The sequence below is a fragment of the Oncorhynchus keta genome, chromosome 10 (assembly GCF_023373465.1).
Source record: "Oncorhynchus keta strain PuntledgeMale-10-30-2019 chromosome 10, Oket_V2, whole genome shotgun sequence".
NCBI lineage: Eukaryota > Metazoa > Chordata > Actinopteri > Salmoniformes > Salmonidae > Oncorhynchus > Oncorhynchus keta.
The window spans coordinates 70,977,312-71,002,390 of NC_068430.1; the positions used below are offsets into that span (position 1 = coordinate 70,977,312).

At 42.2% G+C, this 25,079-nt stretch overlaps 1 protein-coding gene across 3 annotated transcripts in view; it reads right to left on the bottom strand.

Moving 5' to 3' along the window:
* Window positions 1–25,079, bottom strand: part of LOC118389338 (zona pellucida sperm-binding protein 3-like) — a 35,905-nt gene that overhangs the window by 3,745 nt on the left and 7,081 nt on the right. The window contains exons 1-9 of one of the 3 annotated variants that reach the window (XM_052527817.1): window positions 9,874–10,479; window positions 9,588–9,700; window positions 9,342–9,442; window positions 9,082–9,250; window positions 7,480–7,591; window positions 7,284–7,372; window positions 7,121–7,200; window positions 6,824–6,928; window positions 6,659–6,720 (exon numbers count right to left, since the gene is read on the bottom strand). The exons of 1 other annotated variant lie outside the window; for it this stretch is intronic. In XM_052527817.1, coding sequence (XP_052383777.1) covers window positions 6,701–6,720; window positions 6,824–6,928; window positions 7,121–7,200; window positions 7,284–7,372; window positions 7,480–7,591; window positions 9,082–9,250; window positions 9,342–9,442; window positions 9,588–9,700; window positions 9,874–10,413 — 1,329 coding nt within the window. In that variant the 5' untranslated portion in view covers window positions 10,414–10,479 and the 3' untranslated portion in view covers window positions 6,659–6,700. Of the gene's footprint in view, window positions 1–6,658; window positions 6,721–6,823; window positions 6,929–7,120; window positions 7,201–7,283; window positions 7,373–7,479; window positions 7,592–9,081; window positions 9,251–9,341; window positions 9,443–9,587; window positions 9,701–9,873; window positions 10,480–25,079 lie in introns of those variants that run through there. One more of the 3 variants, XM_052527815.1, reaches the window with a different exon arrangement.

The window sequence follows — 25,079 nt, forward strand, 5'->3', positions numbered from 1 at the left end:
GGGCTTTACAATGATGGTGGACTCTTGGAGAAATGTTGGTATTAAGTAGGGTTAAAATCTTCCATAGAAGTCAGAGGGTGTGCAGTCACATGTTAAAATTAGTCATTTTGGCACTTTAGCAAGTCATTATTCATATTAAAAATCTGCTTATTGAATAATCCATGTGGTATATATTTAAGGGCACTTCAATTAATATAACAGGCTTTTAAAATGCAATATCGGTGCACAATTTTGACCCTACTTAAAATATCAAATAGAAGCAAAAGGCACTCATTTTGTGGATCGACCCAACTGCTGGTAGCAGTAAATCACCAACCTTGGTTTTATACCTTTTCAAACAATACACTCCAGGTGGCAGTATGCACCCTTTCAGTTTGTTGACCAACTCAAAGAAGTTTTAGAATAAGAAAATGGGCTACTTCAAAATGGAGATGAGATGGCCTCAACGTTGCTGCCCATGCTCTCACAGACACCATAATGGGACAGATACATTGTTGCATCAGAGAGGAAGCCCAGTGGCTGGAAGTGGGAAAGTATGGAGCGAGATGGAACTGGGCCGACATTTGGCTGATTTTCTCATCGAAGAAAAGCCTGATCTCAATACAGTTTTCTGTTCCCAAAACTATGATCAGTTACGAACAGAGTACATTACGTTTTGTAGATGTGACACTTTGCCAAAGTTTTAAAAATGGCATTGTTTACATTGAATTGAGTTATCGCACACTTCACAGATAAGACGTTCCCTTCTTCTTCTTTTTCAAAATGGAGATGAGATGGCCTCAATGTTGCTGCCCATGCTCTCACAGACACCATAATGGGACAGATACAATGTTGCTGCCCATGCTCTCACAGACACCATAATGGGACAGATACAATGTTGCGTCACAGAGAGAACAAGGAGCGAGATGTTTCACCATAAAATCTTAACTTCCAGGTTAGAGTACCGCTACTTGAAAGCGGCAGCTCAAGTGTGGCTGTTGCCTGTAATCCATTGCTTCTGGTTGGGGTATGTACGTACGGTCACTGTGGGAACGACGTCATCGATGCACTTATTGATGAAGCCGGTGACTGATGTGGTGTACTCCTCAATGCCATCGGAAGAATCCCGGAACATATTCTACAGTCTGTGCTAGCAAAACAGTCATGTAGCTTAGCATCTGCTTCATCTGACCACTTTTTTATTGACCGAGTCACTGGTGCTTCCTGCTTTAATTTAGAATGATGGTCAGATTTGCAAATTGGGGGGAGAGGGGGTGCTTTGTACGTGTTTCTGTGTGTGGAGTAAAGGTGGTCTCGAGTTCTTTTCCCTCTGGTTGCACATTTAACATGTTGATAGAAATGAGGTAAAACGGATTTAAGTTTCCCTGCTTTAAAGTCCCCGGCCACTCGGAGCGCCACTTCTGGATGAGCGTTTTCCTGTTTGCTTATGGTGGTATACAGCTCATTGAGTGCGGTCTTAGTGCCAACATCGATCTGTAGTGGTTGTCGTGGAAATTTCCTCTATTTGCCAAATCATGAGAGCAAACCACAACACAAGTCAGAGTTAGTTATCAAAGTCCATCTTTAATTATATGAGCTCTATCACAACCCTGTGACTCTCAGGTCAATTCAGTGTCTATCAATGAATTCTCTGAGAGCCCCCTCTACATTGCAACTGAGATCCTTTAATAGCAAAGAACACACATAGTCAGACAGCATAGACATAATACATCGTTCAGCTTTGTCTCCTTACTCAAACCCAGAACCATAAACCAATCCTCCATATCAACAGGCATATATATCAAGTTGTCATTTAGATACAACCAATTCTAAATACAACCAATCCTGGACAAGCTCACGGAGAGGAGAGTGAGGCTATAGGTTAAGATAAGAGGGAGCATAGAATGATTCCAGACACTGCCATCCTCCTCTCCCCGATGGGAAAAGTAGGGAGTGACTGGCACACAGACACAGTGGAGCAAAAGAGCAAAATATATGTTTACACACGATGACACCTTGACCTCTCACCCTCTCTGCGGCCCATGCAACTTAGTCTTGACATAGAACAGATAACTGCCAATGGCCACCACTATAGTACAACAAAATACATTCTTATGAGAAATAACTCATAAGCATATGATGAATATAAAACATCTTATCTATGTTACCCAGCAATTCTGATTATTCCCCAACATGGTATATAGACAGCTATGTAAAATACATATGAAAACTCTCTAGGTAGATAGTGTGGTCTACAGCTTATCATGAGATACTCTTCTATTCATGCCGTCATTCAGCCACGACTCGGTGAAACATAAGATATCCCAGTTATTAAATGTCCCGTTGCTAGGATATACGTGCTTTTAGCTCATCCAATTTATTTTCCAGTACTACGGATGGCAAGGGCAGATTAGCCATCCTCACAAGGCACCCCTATCTCTTTCCGCAATATCTTTGCCTTCTCTTCCTCGTGCGAATGATGGGGATGAGGGCCTGTTTGCGTGTCTGGAGTAAATCCCTCTGGTCCAACTCATTAAAGATAAATTCTTCACCCAGTTCAAGGTGTGTAATTGCTGTTCTGATTTCCAGGAGCTCTTTTCAGTCATAAGAGACAGTAGTAGCAACATTGTGTACAAAATAAGTTACGAAAAATGCACGAGAAAAAAATAGCATGGTTGGTTAAGAGCCCATGAAACGGCAGCCATCCTCTCCAGCACCAATTACAGGATCAATCATTCAATTAGCAGGGTAGAAGCATGCATAATAATCAATGGAGGCTCATTGTCACACCTTTGACAAGTTGAACCATTCTCCCTTACAAAACACCTTGAGGATTGATTCTAAACAACGTTTACCATGTTTCAGTCGATATTATGGAGTTAATGTGGAAGAAAGTTTGGCGTTTGGATGAATGAATTTTCGTTTTTTTAAAATGTTTTTGCTGGTTTTTGTGAAAATGTTGCCTGCTAATGCTAACGCTAAATGCTAATGCTAAATGCTAACGCTAAATGCTAAATGCTAGTTTGCTATGGTTGATAAGCATATTTTTGAAAATCTGAGATGACAGTGTTGTTAACAAAAGGCTAAGCTTGAGAGCTAGCATATTGATTTCATTTAATTTGCGATTTTCATGAATCGTTAACGTTGCGTTATGGTAATGGGCTTGAGGCTGTAGTCATGATCCCGGATCCGGGTTGGCTCGACGCAAGAAGTTAAAAGCACACTCATTATTTATGTATCTCCCCTTTTGTGCATATTCAAATACTTTACCGTCAACGGATAATATATGTACATAAAAATAATGTTGACACTAGGATATAAAAGCATGCTGATGTCATTGACATTGAGATAACAAGTCAGATCTGCATCTGTGTGCCATTGTATTTGACATTTTTGTAGTGGCAGCTTCATGTTATGTGTATGCTTGCCACCGGTAGGGGCTAGGGAGTTTGTCAGGATCAAAAGAAATATGAAAGGAGCAAAACCCAGGTAAAAAGTTAGAGGAATACACATCTCAGTCTTCTGAAAACCCTGGGATAGAGTTGTATCTTTCAGTGGTTCAATTACACAATTTTCTAAGCAAAAGACACACCAGAATAGCTTTCCAAGAGGTGTTGAGTGTTCCAGCCTCAGTCCTGACTTACATTTCAGAGACACGGTATGAATATTGCTGTCCATCAATTAATTACAACTCAATTTACTGAGCTTGAGCAATTTTGACAAAAACAATGGATAAATGTTGCCCTAAGACAGCTTTTCCCAAACTCGGTCCTGGGGACCCCAAGGGGTGCACATTTTGGATTTTGTCTTAGCATTATACAGCTGATTCAAAAAATCTATTTCATCAAGCTTTGATTATTTGAAGCAGCTGTGTAGCACTAGGGCAAAAACCAAAACGTGCACCCCTAGTTTGGTAAACGCTGCCCTAGAAGTTGTTTAAAGTTGGTAGAATCTTATTCAAAACAATTCATAGCTGTAATGGCTGCCAAATGTGCTTGGGGTGTTATCAAAAGGGCTTGGAAGAGACTCTTATCGAACAGAAACATTCTCAAGAGAACAAAGAGGAGAAAGATGAAGATAAAGAGGAGGGATCTCACAGTGACCATAAGCTTTCACAAGTACACCAAGATGTACCTAAGACAGAGCAAAACCTCTCACCAGAGGACAAGGAACAGTCTACCATTGACCTCAGGCTTTCACAAGGAAACGACCAAGAGCAGCCTGCTTCGGACACAGAGGCATCTCACAATGACACGAAGCTGTACCACTTGGACAAGGACATGGCGAATGTCAATCAACAGTGGCCACAAGAGGTCCAGAGTGGTAGTTGCCATTGTGACCAACAGACATCACCAGAGCGTCAGGAAGAATCTCAGGTCGACCAACTGCAAAAGAAAACAGACCAGGAAGCAGAACAGGAGGTGCCACCCATCTTCAGTACATCATCAGAGGGGAACCAGCAAGAGCATCTCACAGACCAGCCGTCTAACACACATCAGGAAGTAAAAGTACCACCTAACCTCAGAAAGTCAGACGACCAGCAACATCCCACAGAACAATATATCACAAACCAGGAAGAGACACCGATTCTCAGCGAATCATCAAAGGATGACCAGCAATAATATCATAGACTCGGAGAGCGACGACACCTGGTACCTATGGAACACATACTCCCTCATCTCCTTTGTTCATTTCTCCATTACATTCTTTAGAAGAAGTTTACAGAAGAACCACCATCCAGGAGAGATAATTCAGGAGGATATGGAAGACATCTCTGTCGTGAAAAACCTCTCGGCTGACGTTCCGCTACCGGACTGTGATACATTCAACCGTTTTTATGACAAATGTGTCAAAGTCTCACCCAATGAGAGCTGGAGGGTGACTGAGTTTGTGGAGGGTTTTGCTAATGACCTATTAGAAGACATGAGGAGCATGAGTGATGTGGAGGTTGGCATGGTGATTGAAGACTGTGGTGGAGGGCAGGATCAGTTCCCTTGTGTGTGACATCATAGTCCCCATTGCCCCGTTAGAACCATACAGTTTCCAGGTTCAACTCTGGTGTAACCAGGCTATTGATGATATGCCACCTGAAATGGAGGGCTGTGGTAGAGTCAAAATGGTGGATGGTGGTGTGAACCAAAATGGCTGCCCGTGTCACACAGCTGCCATAGGAGATGATATGCTATGCCTGCTGTGTTGTGAAAATGAGAAAGTCAAAGTGGTAAAAGTCACTGATGTATTGGATAGCGCTCTTTGCTCAAAACACACCCCTTAACTGGCCAAAACCCAGGTTACCAAATGGTTCCAGACCACGATTAGAAAAGCTTGGGGACAGATATCCCACAAGTACGAATTTGAGCTGACATTTCGCAACATAGACGCCCCAGGAGCTCTGATGGTTCGATTCAGATCAGGGAAGGTGATAACCTTCGATATGGCTCCCGTGGTGAAACTCAAAGACACTGAAGCTTATTTCACCCTTTCTTATTTCACCAACTCCTGCCACATTCACTGCCTTGGAATTGTAGCATTCCTTCAAAAAGCAAACGGGCCTCACAGGCAATAGTATCCTTACAGATCATCACTTCAAAACAGTGTTAATTCACTTGGACAAAACTTCAACTGGTATAGAGAGCTGAACAATTGAAGGTTAATACTGGACAATTAACTGTAAAGAGATGCCAAATCTATAATGACATTCAAATGCATCATGAGGAAACCTGCTTAAGTGGTTTGTTAAAATCAGAAGTTCCAACCCGGACCCAAATAAATGCTTATTTGGAAGTTACCCGAAATACTTCAATTTTCAAATGTGGGCCAAAACTACATAAATAATTTCCTATAGTCTATTTGAAAAAGTACAAATATTTCCAAATACCAAACAGACCAGGGTTCAACTGCATGGGAGTATAGACACTGCACAAATTTTACTAAGTTACAGTTCATAAGGTAAATTAAAATACATTAGGGCCTAGTCTACATACTTCAAAGGACTTGGAAGGAGCACAGCTATGGTGGGCCTTCCCACACCCACCAACTAGGCAGAGCCAGGCTCAGAAATACTCCAGTTTCATCAGCTGTCTGAGTGGCTGGTCTCCGATGATCCTACAGGTGAAGAAGCTGGCTGTTTAAGTCCCGGGCTGGTATAGTAACTCGTGGTCTGCAGTTGTGAGGCCAGTTTTACAATGCCCAGTTCTATCAAATGTGCAGCAGTTTATGGTAGGGAAATTAACTAAATTCTGCACACTCCCTCAATTTAGACATTGTGGTCTCGTGTGACAACTGCTTATATAAGAGTGGCCTTGTGCCCATCAAGGTCCACCTGTGTAATGATCATGCATTTTAATCAGCTTCTTGATTTGCCACACGTGTCAGGGTGATTGAGTATCTTGGCAAAGGAGAAATGCTCAAACATGGATTAACAAATGTGAACACTTGAACTAAGCTTTGTACTTATGGAACATTCCTGGGTTCTTTCATTTCAGCTCATGAAATTATGTTCACATTTTGGATTTATATATTTGGGAATTTTAAAATGACATACCTATAATTTCCAAACACATTCCAATATTCAACTACTTCAAATAAAATATGTATGTCTGAAAGTAATCAACTTTAATATTTCAACCCAGTTCTGCCTGTACCTCTGCAGCCATTTTGAATGAATCCAATACACATGATCGTTTAAAAAGTTTATTTTATCAAAAGAACTGTCCACTGCTCAAACCCTCCCAACAGCACCTAAAACAATGAGGGAAAAGCTATTATTTTCAGAAATTTGTGCTCATAATATATTAACACAAGAATGAAACATTCTTAAGAATTAAGCAGAGGGACTGAGTACCTTCAGTAGCCCCGCCGTTGAAGGTTTCCATGCTCCATGTTTTATTTTTAGCATGGTCGTCATGGGCCATCGTCGTAAAATGACTGGTCACAGTTTGTGCGTGAGCTATGAGAGCATTATCAGATCAGTATTGCATTTTCCACAGAGATTACAGTCAAACCATAATGTAAAATGGTGGTATGAATGCCCGCATTAAGTCGTCAAAATGGCTTCCCATTCCCCATTCTCTAATGCGCTCAGATGAAAGGGTTGGCGACAATGAGACAAGACTGGTCATGAACCGGCCTATATGCTCACCGGAGGGTTGTAGAGAAGGAGAAGGACAAGAGCCGGCACAGCATGAGCAAACCGCAGCTTCACCACACAGTTCCACCCACCTAGGACAATCACAATAAATATTAGTTAACCCTCATAGCAAGGAGTCCCTCAGAACTCAAGTCAGTTACTCAGGTGAACCTACTTTTTAGTCTTTGTGTCATAGTTGCAGGATTTGAAACTTGGAGTTGGAGTGACATTCCCTGTAGTTATTTCACAGTGCAAGTGGAGTTTCTGGAAGAAAATAAATGTATGTTCTTTAAGGTGCATTACTGTAGGCCTGTAGTATTAAAGAGGCAAACCATCATGATTAGTTGTTTGGAGATTCACACGAGTCAGACCTGATTGTCCAGGCCCTGGAAGATGAAAGCTCCGACAGTGAACCTCAAAGCATTGTTGGTTGGGTGTGACAGGAACTTTGACTGGACAGTATTCTTGCCATCCACCATGCATCTAGTGAAGAGAAGATCTTGTACTTAACACTCCAATTTGGGACAAGGTTCACTCTCTGGTCTCTGGCTTATTCTCACCTTGTAAACCAGGGACTGAGTTACAAGAGACACCAGGGCTGTTTACACAGGCATACAGTTGTGATTTCTCTTGGTTGAGGTTTAACAGCACTTGGCATCCAATATATTGCATTACCACCCCCAACTGAATTATAGGCCCATGACACTTTGTGAAACGAAACGGGAACCAAAAACACATTGAATATTACCCCATTTTAATCTCATCTGATCCTTCCCCAGGCCAATGGGCTGAGAGGACAGGACACTACCATGATACACACGATGTGCTAGTCCTCTGCACCTTACTGAAGCATAAATGTCAGTCATTGGCCTATCCCTCTGTGCTGTCAGAGATCCCAGGAATCCGCCTTATTGCTCACCCTTGACCTATTCTCTACTTTACTCCCTCAGCACTACTCTGACGAACCACCGAACACTTCTGATCCCCAGCAACATGTGCACCCTACAGTTAACCACTTTATCCAACAACACTACACAACCCTCTATCCCATGCCCTTCTGCACACATCCACATTTTGGAATCTCCCTCCTACACACTGACACGACCATAAATGTTGCAGCTGAAACAGCAGTGGATTCACCCCAAAAGCTCCAACAGGATAACTGATACATCCTAACATGATCTTGTCAGGTGAAGACTGACTCAAATCAAAAGGGCTGACAGTGGCACACCGTGTCACCACCGGGTCTGCGTAGCACAACTTCACAGGAATATTCAACTTCCATTGCGGCACCCCAGAATTCACTCCCTTAAAATGGTGCGCAAAGCAAGACTATACTAGTTGCGGCGCACAGTGCGCCTGCTCCCTCTGAGCTAAAGAAACAAGTCCAGTCCACCGACTCAAAAGCACACTCTTTTCCACCCCTGGATCAGCCAAAAGACCTGGTTCCATCCTCTACCAAAATGTCAGTCCCACTGGACCAAGATGCATCATCATCATAACCATGTCCATCAACGCAAGGCTCATGCTCCTCAAACCTTTACACCTTCAATTTCACCTCCATAACTCAAACTGGCATCTGGCCCACTTTCAACTTGACAGTCTTCCTCAACATGCCCCTTTCCCTGTTTTTGCTAGAGTCAAACCCAACCTCTCTCCTTCCAATCCTCTTCCCTTAACCAATTACCCGACTCCTGAATATAATCCATTTCCCCCAACCGAAATTTCTGTAGCCTTGGGAGACATGCTAAGCTCTGTACTCCCACATCAAATGGCAATTTGACCAATCAGATAAGTTAGACTTAAAGACTTGATGTGATTGGTCTTTCAAGCAATTAGTGGACAAATTAGAATTAGGCTGCCTGTGTACACTGCCCAGCTGTGGAATCTAGCCAATTAACAAGCAAGAAATTAACTACCATGAACAAAACAAAACCAGGATAAATTGTAGTTCTGTAACAAAGTAGTTTTACCCATAGTTGTCGATCACAGTGTATTTGAGAGTGGAGTTGGGGCTAGCAGTCACATAACAGTTGTTAATATACACCCGCCGATGCAAAGAAATAGTGGGAACTTTGGCCTCAAAGTACATTGGTTGTCCAATGATATAGGTTGTATTTCCAGTGAGCTTGTTCCATGATTCTGAAGAAAAAGGATAGAGTTAATGTTCTTTAATAGAAAACAATACTGCAAGTGCATTCAGATTTAAATGACATCTGTCAAGTCAACTCACCATCATAAGATATGAGGGTGACTCCAACCTTGGATCTAAGGGCCTTGAAGACTTTTCCCGCCAAACGAGGATGAAAGCCAAACTTGTAAGAGTGGTGGATCCTGTAGAAAATGGCCATTAGTGCAGTCAGACACTCAAATAATATCCAGACTAGCATACTACCTAGTATGGAGCCATGTATAGGATATGCTAGTGTGGACATTGGAACGTAGCCACCAAATGTGAAAGCATGATGAAGTGGTTCACCGATTGTAGCGGCATTCGATGTGAACAGAGAATGGCAACTCCCTCACAATACCGCCTATGGCCTCTGGCTCGTACTTCAGCACGTTGGAGTAGGAAATATAGTCAGCGGTACACTGGAATAGGAGAAACAAATCTAAAAACCACCAAGACATCTGAACATACTGTATCATTACAGCCATGGAAATACAATCCCTTCAGACCATTGCAATTTGACTGGATCACTCAAGACATACATTTGATGTCTGGGTGACAGGGGATTGTATTTCTGATGGCATTGGTAGCCAACCTTTCTATGGAAGCTACAGCTTTTGATGTTGTAGAGCATGTAGTAGTGTTCCGCAGTGGATTGGTTGACTTTGCATTTGTGGAGTTTGAGGTACTTGCAGGCGTCGGGGTTGGTGAAGGCGTCCTTTCTGATTCTCACATAAATCCTGTCGAGGTGGCACAGGACCTCAACCTTCTTAGAGTGAACCGGAGGAGTGGTGGGTGGAGAGGCGGTGGGCAGCAGGATGTGCTTGACTGAGAGTGGCAGTGGCCTGAACTTCCCTTCAGGCTTGAAGACATTCGCTTGGTCTTCAGAAGCACGAATTGGGATGTATTCTGGTAGCTTCAGATAGTCTGGTTTATGAGAATGCTCCAACATGGGAGTGGCAACGATTTGGGAACGAGATCTGACCTTGGGTTCAGAGTCGTCATCAAACCTCAACTTCTCACCCCACACAAACTCAGTGTCATTCCTGTCATCAACAGCTAAAGGGAAGCCCTTACCTGGCAAACCATAAGCAGAGTAGTAACTCATGAGCAAAAGCATCAATTTCACCACCATCTTGCCATTCACCACCAAATCTCTCTCAATAATCCAGAGCAGTAAAAAGTTGTATGAGAGAACCACCATTTGCTTGTGTGTTTTATATACTAGCTACAGCACCCAAGTAATTGCAACTGCTGGGCCCTGGTGACTGCTGATTGGTTGATTCTGCTACTGATTAAAGTGATGACTTTAATCAGTAGCAGAATCAACCAATCAGCAGTCACCAGGGCCCAGTTTTTCAAAAGTTATATGATCATAGTTTCATTTTAAAGCAGCCATAAATCGCCTTATGACGGGGAAGGGACATGTATTATGTTCAACAGGGAGGGGCAATTGAAAGTAAGATTCACAATAAAAGGTTTAATATTTGAAACCTTTCTAGCCTGTCTATCTATGGGTAACAGGGTTGACGTTACATTTGACCCACTGACATTTTCACCACAAAATGGGCCAAAAGAGTAGAACCAGCCCACCTGCTTTAATGCTATAGTTTGACTATAAGTTGTTAAATGTTTCTTCTGAAATATATTTTTTAAATAAATTGTTTCACCACATGAAAACAAGAGCTCAGTTCAGAGTTGACCTTAAAATTAGGGACAGACGCAAATGAATCACATTAAATTAATAATCTTCAGAAATTATTTTGTCAAAGCAACAAAATAACAAAGCAACAAAATAACTAGGGCTTTACAATGATGGTGGACTCTTGGAGAAATGTTGGTATTAAGTAGGGTTAAAATCTTCCATAGAAGTCAGAGGGTGTGCAGTCACATGTTAAAATTAGTCATTTTGGCACTTTAGCAAGTCATTATTCATATTAAAAATCTGCTTATTGAATAATCCATGTGGTATATATTTAAGGGCACTTCAATTAATATAACAGGCTTTTAAAATGCAATATCGGTGCACAATTTTGACCCTACTTAAAATATCAAATAGAAGCAAAAGGCACTCATTTTGTGGAACGACCCAACTGCTGGTAGCAGTAAATCACCAACCTTGGTTTTATACCTTTTCAAACAATACACTCCAGGTGGCAGTATGCACCCTTTCAGTTTGTTGACCAACTCAAAGAAGTTTTAGAATAAGAAAATGGGCTACTTCAAAATGGAGATGAGATGGCCTCAACGTTGCTGCCCATGCTCTCACAGACACCATAATGGGACAGATACATTGTTGCATCAGAGAGGAAGCCCAGTGGCTGGAAGTGGGAAAGTATGGAGCGAGATGGAACTGGGCCGACATTTGGCTGATTTTCTCATCGAAGAAAAGCCTGATCTCAATACAGTTTTCTGTTCCCAAAACTATGATCAGTTACGACTAGAGTACACTACGTTTTGTAGATGTGACCCTTTGCCAAAGTTTTAAAAAATGGCATTGTTTACATTGAATTGAGTTATCGCACACTTCACAGATAAGACGTTCCCTTCTTCTTCTTTTTCAAAATGGAGATGAGATGGCCTCAATGTTGCTGCCCATGCTCTCACAGACACCATAACGGGACAGATACAATGTTGCGTCACAGAGAGAACAAGGAGCGAGATGTTTCACTATAAAATCTTAACTTCCAGGTTAGAGTACCGCTACTTGAAAGCGGCAGCTCAAGTGTGGCTGTTGCCTGTAATCCATCGCTTCTGGTTGGGGTATGTACGTACGGTCACTGTGGGAACGACGTCATCGATGCACTTATTGATGAAGCCGGTGACTGATGTGGTGTACTCCTCAATGCCATCGGAAGAATCCCGGAACATATTCCAGTCTGTGCTAGCAAAACAGTCCTTTTGCTTAGCATCTGCTTCATCTGACCACTTTTTTATTGACCGCGTCACTGGTGTTTCCTGCTTTAATTTAGAATGATGGTCAGATTTGCCAAATGGGGGGCGAGGGAGTGCTTTGTATGTGTTTCTGTGTGTGGAGTAAAGGTGGTCTAGAGTTCTTTTCCCTCTGGTTGCACATTTAACATGTTGAGAGAAATGAGGTAAAACGGATTTAATTTTCCCTATATTAAAGTCCCCGGCCACTAGGAGCGCCACTTATATGGATGAGCGTATTTCCTTTAAACTGTCACACTCTCCCCGACAAAATAAATGTTGTCCCAACATTACCAACATTGTCTTCTTCAACAGTCTGTATGCACTGGACCTAGAAAATCCTCTTCTGTAAGGTAGTACTTGAGCAGAGGTCAAAGGCCACAGTTCAAATATAACTAACAAGTTATATTCACAGTCCATATCTGTTGACCAGCTGTATAACATAAGCAGTCTTTTCTCATACTATTGATCAACATTCCATACAGTTTAATGATCTATATGCATAGTCTGCAAATTGTCTCTTGTGACAGTCTGTGAAATCAGACAGTAGTCCATGGTCAAACATGTCAACTCTGTAGCCTCATGTTTGCTGAAGCCCATACATGTAAGGTGGCTGAAAGTAACATTGCTGTAGTGATGGCAGCCATGGAACCAGTCCTGGTGCAGAGTAGACAGGGAACAACTGTGGCTGTGGCTGGATACTGTAGCAGGAAGGGATACCAAGCTGATCATAGGTGATACGTCTTGGAGGGTGTCTCTCTCTTTGCGGCAGCTGATAGGCTGGTTCCTCAGGTTCAGCAGCATCAGTTAATGAAGGAAAGGCACTTGGTGGACGATCATCAGGAACATTTTCATCAGGCAAGTTCATCTCCTCAGCAGTGTTAGAGTTGCGTCAATTCGAATCTGGTATCAGGATAAATATGACAATGAGTCACGATTGTATGCTATGTATTTTTTATTAGCTAAGCAGTAAGTGGTAAATGCAAATTTCATATATACGGGCTCCCTGTCCCACGTCGCAGGGCAAACTTGAGAACTGACAGGATGTATGTAAACAGTATTCTTTATACTGTGATAGACATAGTTCCAACCCATCTGTTGGCCTATCACAGTAGAGGCTGGGTGTGGTTTAAACTTGCTCAGCCTATTGCAGGCGCTCAGGCGGGTCCCCGCCTCTTGGCGCTTCTGTTGATAGATGTAACTGTTGCTGTGAAGAACATCCATGCGCTCATGCTCGATACCGTTATCTCGCACTTGGCTCCTGTTATCTAACAAAAGACAGCTTGCTCTGCAACCCCACGCTCTGAATGTGCCCCCCCCCCAACTCATTGCACAGGTCCTGTCTTCTGTATTTTTCCATCATGGGGCGGCAGGGTAGCCTAGTGGTTAGAGCGTTGGACTAGTAACCGGAAGGTTGCAAGTTCAAACCCTGGAGCTGACAAAGTACAAATCTGTCATTCTGCCCCTGAACAGGCAGTTAACCCACTGTTCCTAGGCTGTCATTGTAAATAAGAAGTTATTCTTAACTGACTTGCCTAGTTACATAAAGGTACATTTTTTTTTTTTTTTAAATCATGAGAAAGGCCCATGGCCCTGAAACTATTCACAATGTTTCAAGTCAGCTATGTTGCATACATACATTGACACAAGCCAACAGCAGATAATATTCAATCATATATATGGTAACGGGCTATAGTGCATAACCTCATAGCAGGCAGGTCTTTAACTGTTGTTCTCTCCTCCAGCCGCTTTTCAACAAGAGGCTGTGCTGGTAGCGTATCAGGGACTGGCACTGCAACTGTCTGTTTCACTGTTGGGGGCCTGTGTTCCCACTCTCTCGCTGGTTCAGCATTCCTCTCCTCAGGTACTGTAGGAGATGTGGGAACCTGTAGCGGCTCATGATGAAGGTCATATTCATCCCCGCTGTCTTCATCAGAATCTAGAGGCTGTGATGCAGGCTGATGTCTCCTCGTTTTCTGACTTTTGTCCACTTTGGTCCTTTCTGGTTGTGTCTCAAAAGGTAAGTGGTCACAGGACATGAGCAGGTTTTTGTGCAGGACCCTGGAGCGTCCCCTACCCTTTTCTGGTCTCAATTCATAAATCGGCAGGTCTGAACCCATTTGTCTCACTACTGTGTGAATTGTATCTTCCCAATAGTTACGGAGTTTACCTGGTCCTCCTCTTGGTGTCAGGTTTTCAATCAGAACTCGCTCGCCAGGCTGTAGCACTGAACTCCTAACTTTAGTGTCATAGTATTTCTTACTTCTTTCAGAGGCTTTCTGAGCATTTTCATTTGCAATGGCGTATGCTTCTTCCATCCCTCGTTTCCAGTTCTCCACGTAGTCTCGCTGGTTACTGGAACCTGCCTCTGTGCACAATCCAAAGAGCATATCAACTGGAGGCCTGGGTGATTTCCCAAACAGAAGATAAAATGGTGAATAGCCAGTCACTTCGCAACGGGTGCAGTTATAGGCATAAACCAGTTTGTTCAGAGACTCCTTCCAATTAGACTTTTGTGTCTCAATTAGTGTCTTTAACATTTGCAACAATGTTCTGTTCATGCGTTCCACTTGACCGTTTCCCATCGGGTGATAGGGTGTTGTTCTGGACCCCGCCATGCCACTGAGTTTCTTTAATAACTGATGGAACAACTGATTTTCAAATTCTCCCCCTTGGTCATGGTGGATGCGAGACGGGAACCCAAACTTCAGGGCAAAGTCATTGAATATGAGCTTTGCAGCAGTTGTACCTGACTTTGATGTGGTGGCGTAGGCTTGAGTGTAAAATGATCAACAATTACGAGGATGTTATTGTGCAACTCTTCCATCACTTTACCTTTGTACTGCTCTGGTAGAACTAACTGCTTGCGGACTGTAGTGATTCTGTACAGAATGCCATCACTGTCTATTGTCAATTTGTCCCATTCTCTGAATAGGCATTTTGTCTTTGGACTGGATTCCTTTTGCTCTTTAACTGGCGGTTTGGAACCAGACAGTTTGAAATTGAGCACAGGACAGATAACTGGATCAGATTCTTGTGCTTCTCTTATCCCATCTTTTGGGATCGATCTGGTTGTTGCAGTGGTTGTCTCACTTTCAGCTGATACTGACATAGATGCAGCTGAAAGTGACCAAGGTACAACAGCCTCTTTCTGTACCTCAACTGCTTGTGTCGTGGCGGCAATGGTGTCTGGTGGAAGATCCTCAGAACATTCTCTCATCAGTGACTCTACATCCAGTGGCATCCTTGACAAAGCAACTGCATCACCGTTCTCTCTGCCTGGCCTGTACTTTATTGTAAAGTGGAAATCAGCCAAGTCTGCAACCCACCTGGAAGTGGTTGCGTTCAGTTTTGCAGTAGACAGAATGTAGCTGAGCGGGTTGTTATCGCTGTATACAGTGAATTTGCACATTTATGGGACTTTTTGTTAGCTACGGTTAACACTCGTCCCTCAGCGGTAACCCTTTCCCGTTTAAAGGGGCTTCCCTTGATGGTCCCTATCTGGCCTCCTAACTGAGGGTGGGGCATAGGCACAAGGCTGTGACTGAAACATAGGCTGCTGTAATTTCTCCTTAATCTGAGCAATCCTTGCACTGAGACCTTTTAATTAAACCGCTTTTTGTTTCGTCATTCTATCTCATTAGCACAAGCAATGTTAAGCTTCTCTAGCAAAACCTCATCTGATGTTTCGCTATCTAGCAGGAGAGGCTGCATGTCTATCCTGATACTGTCACTCTGGAGACCTGTAAGGACTGTGTGTAAACACATGCGCTGGACTAGAGCAGGGTCATACTTAACCCCTGATTCTGACTCCTGGGATGCAAACAGTACTTTCTGCCTCAAATCTAAAACGCGCATCAGGAAGCTTTGAGGGGTCTCCTTGCTATGCTGTGCTTCTGAAGCTAGCTGTTTGTATAAAGCTCTGTTGCACTCTTCTCTTGGAAGTGGGAATGCAGGATACATCTAAGTGTGGGAAGAGTTATCTGGGGTTTACCTTCCAAGTAGCTGCGTAGCTGTGAGCCTGGAGAAATAGCCCTGACTACTGCGTCTACTATTTCTACCTCAGGATAGCCTCTGTTAAGTCCATTCTCGATCTGATGGGCAAGGATGGAAAAAAAATCTGTTTTTCTTTCTGGCCCGGTTCACCTATCTGACCAGAAATGTTAAACTCTTTGCGCCAGTATGAGCTGGGCTGTGCATTGGGTGAGAGCGGCATGCTCCCCTGAAGATTGGCATGAGGTTGGGGCGGATCTATGCCACTGATCATCTCTGTCATTTTGTCTTTAAGTAGCAACAATTCCGACATGCCGCCATCTTCTAACTCTGCAACTTCCTCTCTTTCAAGGAACATCATAATGTGATTCATCAATGATATGCGGGTTTTGTCTTGAACATCTCTTCTCTGTTCGCCTGATATGTCAAGGAAATATATCTCACGTATCTCTAGTAACTTGTCTTTAGTCAGGGTGTGCAATTCTCCTACTACCTCTTCCTGTAGTTCTTCCAAGGCGGTTGTCATGTTGACAGAACAGGAGGAACTTTTACTGTGCAGGAGTTGACTCTGAATTAGATAGTCTCTGATGGTCGATCAATGGCCTCAGTTGACACGTACTTAACCACCAACTTCCAGCTCCCCTCGAACAGCAACACTTTCCTCACTGCAGCCTGCCTGAGTTGTTATGTGGGGATTTAGCTGGCTCGGAATTCAGCGACCAGGATGTGGAAACTGAACATCTGAGCAGCAATCTCAGCGGAGCCGCCAAAAATGTTACGCCCCTGAAAAGGGGGAGAAATAATCATGAGAGTGATAGGTTGATTTTCCAAATGGGGGGTAAGGGAGTGCTTTGTACGTGTTTCTGTGTGTGGAGTAAAGGTGGTCTAGAGTTATTTTCCCTCTGGTTGCACATTTAACATGTTGATAGAAATTAGGTAAAACGGATTTAAGTTTCCCTGCATTAAAGTCCCCGGCCACTAGGAGCGCCACTTCTGGATGAGCGCTTTCCTGTTTGCTTATGGTGGTATACAGCTCATTGAGTGCGGTCTTAGTGCCAACATCGATCTGTAGTGGTATATAGACAGCTATGAAAAATACAGATGAAAACTCTCTAGGTAGATAGTGTGGTCTACAGCTTATCATGAGATACTCTTCTATTCATGCCGTCGTTCAGCCACGACTCGGTGAAACATAAGATATCCCAGTTATTAAATGTCCCGTTGCTAGGATATACGTGCTTTTAGCTCATCCAATTTATTTTCCAGTACTACGGATGGCAAGGGCAGATTAGCCATCCTCACAAGGCATCCCTATCTCTTTCCGCAATATCTTTGCCTTCTCTTCCTCGTGCGAATGATGGGGATGAGGGCCTGTTTGCGTGTCTGGAGTAAAACTCTTTCGTCCGACTCATTAAAGAGAATTTCTTCACCCAGTTCAAGGTGAGTAATCGCTGTTCTGATTCCCAGAAGCTCTTTTCGGTCATAAGAGACAGTAGCAGCAACATTATGTACAAAATAAGTTACGAAAAATGCGAGAAAAAAAAATAGCATGGTTGTTTAAGAGCCCATGAAACAGCAGCCACCCTCTCCAGCACCAATTACAGGATCAATCATTCAATTAGCAGGGTAGAAGCATGCATAATAATCAATGGAGGCTCATTGTCACACCTGTGACAAGTTGAACCATTCTCCCTTACAAGTCAAAGTCTTCAGATTTTACTGCCGTATTTTAATTTATATTACATAGGATTTTATCCTACCAATGTACACAATCTACTCCATATTTCCAAAGTGAACGAACAATTCTAGAAAATTTTCCAAATTTTGGGAGGGATTACTCCATTTAAAAGCACACTCATTATTTATGTATCTCCCCTTTTGCACATATTCAAATACTTTACCGTCAACGGATAATATAGGTACAGTAATTGATGAAGCGCTGTTGATTATAATATATATAATTGATCCAGTCCACATTCTTATTGAGAGTGGACCACCAGAAAATACTCTAATCCTGCTAAGATCTGATTTCTTGCTTTGAACTCGTCTGGCACCCCCCTAGAACACCAATGCTATCAATGTAAACTCTATTGTTAAACGATCCTAATGGAGCACTCCTTCTCTCTCTTCTACCAGCTGGAAGCTGTTCTAGGGGGGTGCCAGACAAGTTCAAAGCAAGAAATCAGATCTTAGCAGGATTAGAGTCAAGTATTTTCTGGTCGTGAATCACCACAGATGTCATATATCCCTGTCCACTTTCTACTATTTAAATAGAAATCTTCTAATGGTCAAATAAAGCCAAAATGGATGCTAAACATATCATATCTCTTTTCTGTGCTAATGAAATCTCTCCTTCGGGAATCCACTGTATTTTATCTAACAATAACATGGGTTAACCTTAAAATCAGTCACATCAATAATTGAATATATGTTGCATAGTGTGGGATACCTTATCTACAGTAATTCACCATCCCTAAGGACTGCAACTTATTTATTTTCATAAATAATTTTAATGCTTATAAGATCACTTTTGTTATCATGTATTTTCCTGCCCTATTGGCTTAAACCATGTCCTGTCCAAACCTCAAAGGACCATACCCTCCCCCATTTATTATCGATGATAAATATGATTTCTGTTCCTGTTGTAATACTAAATCAATAGTAGCCCATTCGAAACCTTCACAGACAATGTTTAAAACAGAATCCTGAACCTCTTCCTCTTCCTCACTAGAGTTTATTCCCCCGCTCCCCATAATTTGACCTGCCTCAATTCCACATTCTCCTCTGTGGTTCAAACTATAATTATGTCCAGGAGCTATAAACTCCATTATACTTCATTTATCTTAAAACCAGTATCACAAATGACCACAAATTCATTATCCAAATGGCCCTTCCCTGAGGCTGATCAGACCACAAGGGAAAGCCATGATATAGATCAAAGGTTATACCACCCTTTTACAGTCATATTTCATATGTGAGTGTACCCCTTGCAGATATCTTGTCTCTGGGAAACATGGAAATCCCCTTAAACCCAAACGTTTACTACAAACAAAACCTAATAATTATGATAATACTATTGTACTCCCTCAAATCATTTGTTTTAAATTTCCTCAATGTTTCATGTAACTCATTCAGTCTTTCTCCAAATAGTCTCCACAAAAATGCTTGATAGGAATACCTGCCCTTAGACACACACAACTGTGATAAACGTACACTGTCACTTTAACAAAAAATAAACTCAGCCTGCAATCCACTTTGCGGACCTTTCATTGTTCCCCACAATGAAAACCGATTCTAATGTTAGTATACCTTAACCTCCTGTTTAATCTCACTGGTGTTATCTGAACAATCAAACCAAAATCAATTTTAAAAAAAACTTTTATGATACAACTATTCAGACCTCCCTCTCTTATAGCCAAATATAGCCCAGTGTACGCCACCAATCAGTGATGGCCACCTAGCAATTTTGTTGCTAGTTTTAGCATCTTTTCAGACTACCCTGACGATATTCAGCTACTTTTAAAAATGTATTAAGAACTTTTAGCAACTTTTGAAAAGTGACTCAAAGCTATAATGCACGCATTTCCCTCTAAATGACACAAACAATAGTCTCTGTCACCCTCAGTCACAACCTCATTGCCTGGCTGCACAGGTGCATTGTGAGTGATGTCAGCAACAGGCGCTCAGGCCGTGCCCAGGCCGCAGCAACTTTCAACGGATTGCAAATCATTGTTGGCTGACTGCAGAAGCAGTAGTATGGGTGCAATAAGCCACACCCAATTCATCACAAATGTTGGATCTTGAATTGAACTTACAACATCAATCAACATCTCTCAATCAAAATTGTACTGCCAGAAGTACAGAGAAGAGTACACCTGAACAACGGTCAAATCAATTTGAGTAACGTTATTGTGCATTCACCGCACAACTCTATAGTAGTTATCTCTTCGTTACTATTTAGAATTCATTAGATTTAAGTAACTGTAAACATGTCTATGGTTCAGCATTTTAATTTTAATTTTGTTCGCTGCTCTGGCCCCCCAATGGTGGAACAAACTCCCTCACGACGCCAGGACAGCGGAGTCAATCACCACCTTCCGGAGACACCTGAAACCCCACCTCTTTAAGGAATACCTAGGATAGGATAAGTAATCCTTCTCACCCCCCCCCCCCTTTAAGATTTAGATGCACTATTGTAAAGTGACTGTTCTACTGGATGTCATAAGGTGAATGCACCAATTTGTAAGTCGCTCTGGATAAGAGCGTCTGCTAAATGACTTAAATGTAATGTAAAATGTAAATACGACTCCATTCCCAATACGTTATTCGAGCAGACCATTTAGGCAAGACAACGTATTCCATCGACATCGTACCGCTATTATTTAGAATGGATGGGTCTTTCAATTTAACCTAAACAATCTATTAAAAAAGTTCAATTTATCCCTTCTATCAATTTGAACCGAACAAGCTATTAAAACTTTCAGTTTATATCTTATACAAACACTAGCGACCGTATCTTTCCAGGCAAAACATACAAACAGTTTAATTACAATTAAAAACTCATATTTTAGTCAAAGCATTTGCCAGGAAGTGAACTCGGGTCTCAAGCTTAGAAGGCAGCTATTTAACCACTGAACCACCATCACTATTGGATTGATGGAGCCTCCGTCAACAACCCTATTATTATAATTGTTTGTAGTCGCAAATTCCAGCACCGAGACAATTCCCAAACAATAGCCCTAACTTAAAGGTCAAGGCATCTCTCCAGTGATGATTCTCCTTACTCTCTCTCTCCTTGTCTCTGCCCTTCTCTTTCTCTCCCGATTGTCACGCCTGACCTTCACCTTAGTGCCCTACTTGGTTAGAATGTTTACAGGGAGCATTACACTCCCGGGCGAAATGTCCTGTCTCATTGCAATTGAAACCTTTTGTATCGTCTGATCCTGTCCAATTTTTCCCTCCCCCTTAGGTCCCTTCCCCTTAAGGCCTCCTTTATGCTTGTCTAGAATTACCCCAGATGCTTTGACTCAACCTGTTCTCTCTGTTTACAGTCTCTGTGATTATGACCTATTTTATTGCAGTGTTTACACAGAGCCTCACAATCTCTAGCAACATGACCCATTTTTTACAGTTAAAGCATCTATCTCCCCCTTTCTTCTGACTGTCTCTATCCACTTTTCTTGACTTTCTCAATACGTTTGCTGAATCCAGTCCTAGCTCGGTTAAATCTTTCCTGACTTTCCCTAGGGTAACTAGCCCTATCCTTTCCTCCTCCTGCTCCTGCTCTACCCCTCCCTCGGCTCCAGGAGGTTCCCCATATGGGAGTGGTGGGGGTGGGACGGGAAGCCCTGGCTGCCGTCGCCTCACCACCACGATTTCATCATCGGGATTCTCTCTCCAAGCCTGATCTATCAGGATTGGGTACAATTTAGGCTTAGGAGAGACCTCCAGAGGAGCCGTGGGAGTTATTGCTCTCTGTTGTTTGCAACTTACATCTTCCTTTTTCTTTTCTCCCTCAGCTCTCTTCCTCGCCTCGGCTAACCATACCCTCGCTGTATCTAGCCCCTCTGCCCATTGTTTATCTGCCTTGTCTCCACAAACCCTTTTTATTTGTTTAATAAGCAATTCCTTGCTGCTCCTAGTAACTATGGTATTTATCACTATCTATGTGTATGTATTTCTATGATCTATGTATGTGCTGTTTTTACCGTTTCCTAGTTCCTATAGTTATGTTCTATTGTATTATTCTCACAATCGAGGTGAATATATTTCTATGTTCTATGTATGTGCTGTTTACCAGTACCTAGTTACTTTGGTTGTTCTCCTGTCTGACTATGTGTGTGTCTCTTTAATGTTTACCATCTATGTGTATAGATTTCTATTTGTGTTTTCTCCTTTCTGGAAACTTTATCTATAGCGTTGACTGTCGATCGGATATGAGGTCTTACCTATACAACTATAAGCCATTACCCAGGGGTCGTAAATCCCTAGTTAACCTCTTATTTCGGGTTGTGTCGGAGGATTTTTAAAGTACACCAATATCTCGTATCTCACTCCGCTACATTAGGTTTCCCTCTCCGCCTTTTTGGACACTTCTTTCAGTATTGAATAAGTGCAGTTATCCTGTTCGCATAGAATTACCTTTCTTTCTCACAAAGCCTAGTTTATATCCTCACCGATTTTAATATATCTACCACTACGTTTCATAGTCAGACTACTTCCCATATACAGATAGACTACTTAGGTTAGGATTTTATTTAGGTATGTCTTTTGAATTAATGGCTGTCCTATTTGTACAACACGACCGTACTATCTATCAACACCTATTTTAGTATCCCAGCTTAATCTCGGGCGAATATGCCTCTCATGATTAAGTTTAGTTTTATTTATGGTAGCGCAACTTACCTCAGGTCATCGCGGACCTGCCAGTGTATATCGGTCATACAAAACCCAATGGATCTGTTTGGAATAGCAAAGCTCCTATTATTGATAAATTCTAAACATTTGAGAACATCAAATCAAAGATGACTTAAATCCTTCCCCCCATAATCGAGAATATAGGCTACTGACCTTGTAGCCGACTGGGAAAAGCACTGTTTGTTGGATCTAGTCACAGTCCCTGTCGGTCTGGGGTGTACACCGGCCTGTTATAGAGCCCCAATGTCAGGGGACAGGACTTTGTTATACGGGACCACGGCCCGCCCGTGCACGGTTCTCGACTTATTACTTTCAGATGATAGGGACAGATATTTAGATCCGGCTCTCGAAGGACCAAATTGTTAAAGGAATTTCATTCCTATATGTTCATCAACCAATTCAATTAAAACACTCTGCCCATTTCTAATAATTTGCTAGAAACTTATTTGTATAAAATAGACAGAGACCAGTCTCAAAATCAATCAATAGCGTTTATTCTCGAGAGTAGTGAATATTATACAATGTACATTGGTTTATACACATCTCATTTCGTCATAGCGTTTTGAATGCTGCTCCTCCTTCTCTCCGATACAATGGCAATATAGTTCACAAGCCTTCCCACATTGTCTGCCACCTGTTAAACAATCTTCTACTAGCCCAAAGTCTCTCCCCTCCCTGGGTAGAGACAGGATGTCCTGTAAGGAACACAGCATTCCAGCCAGTATGACGATAGCTCCATTCATTTCCAACAAGGAACAGAAAGTACTTCTAATTCTTTACGAAAACTACACACATTACATTCAGTATTATGATTATAATAGGATTCATACATCCATACAGTAACATAGTAGTATTCTGTGTAGTTATAGTTCTGATTTAAATGTATACATAATTTAGTCATTATTAATATAAATCCCTTAACGGTACATCCATAACGACCATTGCCAAGTACAACTAAATGTACAACTAGACTACTTATTCCAGTCAGGTAAGTGTTATTATTGAAACTTTTATTTTGATTGAGAAATAATGCTGTTTTGTGTGAATTTATCAAAAGTTAGATGCTTTTGAGCCAACAAGGAAGTCCCCATCTCGGTCTCTCATCCACTCACTGTTCTTTATGCTTAGCATTGTCGTTTTTCAACTGATAGGACACATCAATATGGATTCCTGCTAAATCAGAATTTGACAGAAACCACCCGCACCTTTGATTTCATTGTGCACACTGATGCACCCATCGAAAGTTTGGTATAATTTATCATACTGTACGTTAAAATCTCATATTGGACTTCACGTGTGTTTTGAATGAGAAGGATGGGAAAATAGATATATATCAACATGAAACCATAGAATAGAAATAGACATTTTTCATATGTCTTATTCTACTCCACAGAGACAACGTTAAGGATGCAAGATACCATTCTTCGGGTGTTTGTGCTGGCAGTTAGTCTACTGTATCCCATCCCCAGAGAGGACAGAACAGGACAGGTTCAGGAGCAGGATGATCACATAATGGACATGCAGAAGCGTGAAGATTGGCTGCTGAGGGAGAGGGCAAAGCTGGAACAGGAAGTGTCACCACTAGTAACCCAAGAGGAAGGGCCCATCGACCAAAAACCCTTACAACTTGAAGTGCAACAGGTCTTTCAAATTGACCAAAACCATTATCAAAAGGGCTTGGAAGAGACTCTTATCGAACAGAAACATTCTCAAGAGAACAAAGAGGAGAAAGATGAAGATAAAGAGGAGGGATCTCACATTGACCATAAGCTTTCACAAGTACACCAATATGTACCTACGACAGAGCAAAACCTCTCACCAGAGGACAAGGAACAGTCTACCATTGACCTCAGGCTATCATTAATGCTTTCACAAGGAAACGACCAAGAGCAGCCTGCTTCGGACACAGAGGCATCTCACAATGACAAGAAGCTGTACCACTTGGACAAGGACATGGCGAATGTCAATCAACAGTGGCCACAAGAGGTCCAGACTGGTAGTTGCCATAGTGACCAACAGACATCACCAGAGCGTCAGGAAGAGTCTCAGGTCGACCAACTGCAATCGAAAACAGACCAGGAAGCAGAACAGGAGGTGCCACCCATCGTCAGTACATCATCAGAAGGGAACCAGCAAGAGCATCTCACAGACCAGCCGTCTAACGCAAATCAGGAAGTAAAAGTACCACCTAACCTCAGAAAGTCAGACTCCAGCAACATCTCACAGAACAATATAACATAAACCAGGAAGAGACACCGATTCTCAGCGAATCATCAAAGGATGACCAGCAGTAGGAGCATGTCAATAATATCATAGACTCGGAGAGCGACGACACCTGGTACCTATGGAACACATACTCCCTCATCTCTTTTGTTAATTTCTCCATTAAATTATTCAGAAGACATTCACAGAAGAACCCCCATCCAGGAGAGATCATTCAGGAGGATATGGAAGACATCT